General features: G+C 29.1%; 1 protein-coding gene across 1 annotated transcript; it reads left to right on the plus strand.

Annotated features, from left to right (window-relative positions):
* Positions 1-2,066: 2,066 nt before the first annotated feature.
* On the plus strand, positions 2,067-5,418 carry LOC130821127 (uncharacterized). The gene is made up of 4 exons (XM_057686770.1): positions 2,067-2,403; positions 2,787-3,041; positions 3,149-3,212; positions 4,625-5,418. The coding sequence occupies exons 2-4, from the start codon at positions 2,866-2,868 to the stop codon at positions 4,943-4,945; spliced, it is 561 nt and encodes a 186-aa protein (XP_057542753.1). The 5' UTR covers positions 2,067-2,403; positions 2,787-2,865; the 3' UTR covers positions 4,946-5,418.
* The last annotated feature ends 1,594 nt before the right edge of the window (positions 5,419-7,012 follow it).

A 7,012-nucleotide genomic window follows, 5' to 3' on the forward strand; every position in this document is an offset into this window, starting at 1 on the left:
AGTCAAGTTTAACGTTAAGCTTATATTTTTAGTTACTAAAAAAGCGAAATATGACGCTCTTAGCAGTCTTCAGTCCACCTCCAGATGTTTTTCCTTAATTTAATTGAAAACTGAGGACAGTAGGAACAATGAAAATGAGTGAGATCAAGAAATGCTCATTTATTTAACACTAATTATTATTTTTTTACTTTTTTTTATCACATCAAAAAAAAAAATCAAACTCATGTGAGGTTGAGACATGGAAAGGGATGGTTTTTTTTATCAATATTAAATTGTTAGGTTGCCATTAAAATTATAAATTCTGATGGAAATTTATAAAATTTTCTAATAAGTGTTGCTCATACTCCACCAATCAATGTTAAAGCTATATATCATGCTAAAATTTTAGACGATTTATTTCTATGATTCACTTGTGAACATTTAGTTATTTGTATAGAGGATGTTAAAGACAATTTATGTATCTTTGGACTAATACAACGTATATGTCTAGACACTGCACTATATGAGTTAAAAAAGTCGTTAAAATCAATAATAAATTCATACTTCTATTATTTAAACAATATTATCTTTTGGTTTAGATCGGTGGCTAGAGGGTAAGTTTGCAACACAATAATAATAGTTTTTTTTTTTTTTTTTTTTTTTTTTTTTTTAAAAAAAAAAATTTAAAGGACATTAATATTAAATAGTAGGTGATTTTTTTTGTTTATAGTTGCAAACTTGCAATTTATACTCATGTCCTAGCCTCCTAAGAATACTATTGTGGCGAAAAATAAAAATTTAAGTATGTGTTGTGATGAATTAATGAAATTTGAGGTAGAAAAAAAAGTTATGAGAAAGAAATTTAGCGTCCAAATAAAAAAAATACCTATTTATCTTTTTTAAGAGATATATTACAATTTGAATTATTTCAATTTTTAACCCATTTAAAGTAATATTATTTCTAAATATTATTTTAAATTAATCTATCATTTGATTATGATACTGGAGAGTTATTATAGCATTATAATTTACTCTCACTGTTCTTTTTTTTTTACTTCTCGTTTACTTTTTGTACACTTTTCAAAGCAATTTTTGAATTTAAATATCTCTAAATATGCATAGTAAAAAATTTTAAAAAATACATAATATAAAATTAAAATTAAGACGAATCTAACGTGATCTCACATGATATATTTTATCTTTTAAATATGTCTCAAAACATTAATCAAATTTTCCTCTCCTTAAAGTGAAATATATCAAACGAGACAAATACTAAAGAACGGAGGGAGTAGTTGGTATAGGGAAAGAAGATATAGAATATACACGTTTATTTATAACTATACATAATAAAAGTTAGAAGATTGAAGAGATTCTTTTATTAAATTTTAAGTCTTTTTATGCAATTAATTTAATGATTTATAGTGAATAATTGTTTATTCAATAATATCATCATAAATCATGATGTTGTTCTAAATTTTTTAATTCATCATAACATATTAGGAGTAATATAAATATTATAATTTGATATTAATAATATGTAATTGCATGTTTCTATAAATCTAAATTTTTTTTCCTTTTTATTATAATTGTTACACTTTTTTATTTAATCATTAAAAATTTTTTTTTTCACAATTTTCTATTACCATCTATATAAATTTTTATATAATAATGCATTAGAATGAATTCTTGAAATAAAATAAAATAAAATAATTTAAGGAGAACAATTATGACCATTTTATGAAGTCGATATGTATCCCAATCATTACTTCATTAGTATATTGTATAGATAGATACTTAATACTCCCTCCTATTCATAGAGAATATAACATTTTCTTATTGGGCCAATTCACCAAAAATGTGTCATTTTTATTTTTATCATTTTTTTTTACCCTTTTACCCTTACTACAACAACACATAAATATCAATAGCCTTTATGAAAAAAAAGAGAGTTTTCCACCCACTTTTAAATAATCTTCCACCCCTCCTTAATTTTAGTGCAAAATCCAAATATTTCATTCTCTCTAAATAAGAAAGAGTATCATAAAGACCATAAAGTTAATAAAATCTTCATACTTTATTTTTATACTAAAAAAGATAAAATTCAATGTTGCAACTCCCAAGGTTCACAAGTCATAGTGAGATGAGATCCCCTTCTATATTTTATTCTTTCGCAATCTTCTCATATGATTGATTCCTCTCCATTCCTTTAAGGCATAAGCCACTTACTAAATATTAATTAATTAATTAAAATTAATTCACCAATAATACGCCTTATTTCTCTCATCTTTTTTCCTTTCTTTCTCCCCTTTTTTTTCCTCGCCCACTTTTTTGGCGTTCCATGTCTTATTAATCAATTTCCATTTCCATTTCTACTTCCATTTTTAGCTTCATTTGCTCGTTTTCGTCTTCTCACTACCTTTTCCGGTAATTTTTCTTTTTTTTTAATTTTATGTTTCCATTATTTGGTTCTTCATTTATTGCTTGTCATTGGTGTTTATTCATGTATTTTAATCTGATTTTATTAATTTTTCTTCAAATCTTATTATGATTATCAATCAGCGTGTTTTTGATTTCCGATTCCATGGATTTATGCTGTAATTATGACGATATCTTGTTGTTATTATGTGACGAGTTAGGTGAAGTATCCGATTTTCCACAATTAATTTCTCTCTAATTTTAAAGTTTGGATTTTAAAACATTTTGTTTTTAAATCTCATTTTTGTTTTGCTTTAAATTAGCGTACTTTTAAGGATTTTACAAATCGAGCTTTGAAATTAACAACGTGATTTTTGTAAAAATTTATGCAGGTGTTTCGTGTAAATACAGCTTGAATACATACACTAACCAAGAGAAATTAGATAGAGAAAAGAGGATCGAATTACAAGTATGAATTTCTGTGGGATTCCGCACAACGGTGTCGCATCTTGTGAAGAGATGAGGAGTTTCGTTTCTATAGTTGAAAGTGACCGTACTGATTTGGTTGTGTTTCCTAAACCTCGCCGTGTTTGTGTTCTTAACTCCACCATCAACGACCCTTCCAGATCTCTCCGCCGCTATATAGAGTATGTACTAGTAATAAATTCCTTTTTTTTTCGTTTAAATTAGTCTTAATTTTGGTCTAATATATTTAATTTGTTTGGTTTGATTAATCGTTGATTATGTTTTACAGACATCATTCTGAGATTCCTGATTCCAGAGCGGGGTCTGAACTGTTGGACATCATCTTGAGTAAGGTATAAAATTGAAATTCAAATACTATATACTCCCTCCAATTCAGCACTAATATGCCGTTTGCTTTTTGGATACTATTCATCTCCTACTCTTAATTTGTATTTTATTATTAATCTATAAGTTAAAACATAGTCAAGTGGGATCTTGTTGATTCGTTTCAATGCAAGGATTATTCTTATCAACTTTCTATAATTTTTAGTTATGCACAATTAGAGATATTTAAAATTAAATAAATGTATTGGATAGAGTGTATAAAATAAATGGAACGTTAGTAGTGAATTGAAGGGAGCATTTTTTTGTGTTGATTAGTTGATAGTACATGATCTTGATGATGATGAACTTACAAGGAAATTTATCTGATTTAATTTGTTTTAATATGATTCCATTTTCTAAGGCTTGTATTTGGGTGCTTTTTGAGGATAAGTGTGTGAAAGAATGATGTGGAATGTGTGGTAGATGGGTGGGTGGATGAAATCGTATACTAGCTGAAAGGGAAATGAGATCTGGGGTTGTAAGGCAAATTTTATTTTAATGAGCTCAAAAGGGCCAACCTTTGTCAGTTGTCAGTGTCACTTGCAAGTTGCCACTTCTAAATGCTAATGACTCTAGCACGCTGTCCCTATGAATTTGTATGGCAATTGTAGGAATGAGCCTTTGTTTTAAGACAATGGTGAGAATTTGACATTAAAAAATACCCATATGTCCCTTTGAGTTTGCACTCTAAAACTTAAAAAACTTGCATATTTGAAATTTGAGGTACAAATTCAAAAGGCCAAAAGGAGTAAAAAGATTGAATTTTCTGGATTTATGGATAAAATTAAAAGAAAATGATAGTGTCTATTTTTAAATAAGAATCGAGTCAAAATAAGTGGGCGAAACAGTAAAATACGAGGCAAATTGAGAGTGAAAATGACTATGAGTAGTCTTTTATTTATTTAGTCTTGAATTTCAAAATTTGAATGCAGTTTTGCATAGGGTAAGATGAAAGGGACCTTCTTTGATGTAATACCAGGAGCAGTTTGTTTATTATGCTGGACTCTTGCTTTGATTATTGTTGTTATGTCAAAATGTGCCACTAATTTTTAATAATCCTAGTAGCAGTTTGTTTATTATACTCGACTAATTCTTTATTTGATTTGTCTTTGACTTGTTAAAATATACTCCACCTTTTGGCACGTTATATTGTCCTCTTAAATCTGCAATAAAGTGTTTCTTGAAAGTGATTTCTTCTGCTTTTATTATACTTACTACTATCTACAGTTGTGGTCCCTGTTTTGAATTGGTAGAAAACAATCCATTTGTAGAGATTTATTCTTTCTAGTATGATTAAACTATTGGACTATTTGTGTAATGGGTTGTTTAATGTTTAATCATAGAGAAGGGTTTTGATAGAAATAAGCTGTTTGTGGCACAGGGTATTCATGGTGCTTATAAGCCTAGTACTCAAGTAGCTTCATCACCCCCGTTTTTCAGCGGGTCACCTCCGAATAGAGTTTCTAACCCATTAATTCAAGACGCGAGATTCAGGGAAAAACAACTGATTTCTCAATTCTCACCACTGCCATCAACGCCGATTCAGGCTGCTGTTTCAGGGTCTGGATCTTCACCAAACTCTTCCACAAGGAAGGGTGGATGTGTTAGGGCGAATTTTGGGAGCAATCCGGCAGTTAGAGTTGAGGGGTTTGATTGCCTTGACAGGGACCGCAGGAACTGCAGCATCCCCACCTTGGCTTAGAATTCATCATCTTACACATAAGAGTACATATAGTGATCAAAACAGAAGCCTTAAGGCTGTATTACATTTCTTAGAAAGTGAAGAAATGGCATGAGAAGATTTTGGCAATTTCTCAGAGATGAAGAGTTATGATTTTGCAGTGTAAATATGCAGTTTAAAGAAGCGAGGTTCTTTTTTGCGGGTAACAATCCCATGTAAGTAGTCTCACTAAATAAAAATTAAAAGGTCGGAAACTTGTATCTGTTAGGTTTTTCTTAGTGAAAAGTTAGTTGTTTTTGAGTCGATGATGCTCATAGGAGGGAAGGGAAAATGTCTACTCGTATTATTGCTGGTTTGTTTTGAACTTTTGAGTTGTATAGAAGCTGCATTCTTATTCGAGTCTTCGTAGGATTATTACTATACTTGTTCACACTTTCCAACATATTTGGAATTGGGGCTAGCGTTATATATGTAGGATATGGATATCCGTCTAATCCGGCGTACGCTTCTTAAATTTGTGAGTCGTTCAAATTTTCCCTAGAAAAGCCTGAACCAACCACAATTCATTTTTTTCGATTCGTGATTTGCGAGGAGATCAGCGAATCATTAGCTGGTCTAACCACATATTTAGAGCTAACGACTACGTTATAAAGTTCATACAATTAAAGCGAATCATTGGGTACTAAATGCACAATATCCCTATTAGAAACGTACTAAATTATTTTTTTCGCTTTTTGCCTTTTCAGAAATTTAATTTATTTAATGCAATTTCAAAATATTTGTTTACAAAACTTAAAATCCATTAGCGTTGTTGTTACGTTGGTTATATAGCTAAAATGTTGAAAATCAAGAATGATTTGTTGAGAAGAGCAAAGCTTAGAAAAAATAAAAAGGAAGCTATAAAATACAAACTAATGGTGGCAGCATATAAGAATTTAAGAACTTGCATAATTTCACAAATTCTCAAGTAAAATAGTCTTAAATTGAGATAAATAATTCGATTAAATTAATTAACATATCTCACATTTATATTGAAAATACTCACTTTTAGTTATTTAATATTTAACACATTATACTAAATTTTAAAAGCCAAAAATTGACATTTTTAAGATTAAGTCACACAATTTAGCTATTCAAAAGAGTCTTTTCAAATTCAAAAATAATCACTTTAATTATTTAGTATCTACTTTATAATTCAAAGTAATTTTAATCGTTAAAGCCACGATTTTAACAGCCAAACATAAAATTGTGGCCGTTTACAACTCAAAATTTTTTCAAGTTCTTTTTTCAATGGAATTTGAATAAGAGTTGAAAGTGTATGTGCTTGCTCTTATTCATGGAGCCTTGGAATTAGACTGAATTTTATTGGTTCCTTACTATAGCAAAATGGATCAATCCACCATTCACCCAAATAAGTAATAGAATCTAGAATTCTATTAACAAATTTATATGATAATTAGTTTGCTATTGTTTGTCCCAAACTTTTCTTAAGATGATAAGTTTTAAGTTTTAAACTAGGTGTTTTAATATTTAAAAGTAGGTCTAATAAGATACAAAATAGGTATTTTTTATATTTAAGATGTACAAATTAAATCCAAACTAAGTATTATAAGATAAAAAGTAGGTGTTTTAGCACCAAAAATCGGTGTTATAACTCCTAAACTAGGTGTTGTAAAACCTAGAGTAGATGTTGTAAATCTTTTAACATAGGTGTTTGTAAGATTCCAGGTAGGTGATTTAAGATCAAAAATAGATGTTATAAATCCTAAATAGGTATTTTACGATCAAGGGGTGTTATAATTCCTTAGGAAGGTGTTGTAAGATCTAAAATAGGAGTTATAAGACCCAAATTAGGTTGATAAATGCAATTATTTGCACTTATTTATAGTATTTATGCTCTTTTAGGCGTGGTAATTGCATGGTTTTGTAATGTGTTGTGGAATTTCACCTATTGATAATGATTTTACAATTTTGTAGCAGCAAGTTTTTTATGAAATCGTCTCACCGTAAGATGGGCCCATACAAACAGCCTAAAGTTAAACTTACATAAGAGTTAACTAGATAAAAACAATTTTTTTCATTAAATTT

Source organism: Amaranthus tricolor, chromosome 8 (genome assembly GCF_026212465.1).
Source record: "Amaranthus tricolor cultivar Red isolate AtriRed21 chromosome 8, ASM2621246v1, whole genome shotgun sequence".
In the NCBI taxonomy this organism is placed as follows: Eukaryota; Viridiplantae; Streptophyta; class Magnoliopsida; order Caryophyllales; family Amaranthaceae; genus Amaranthus; species Amaranthus tricolor.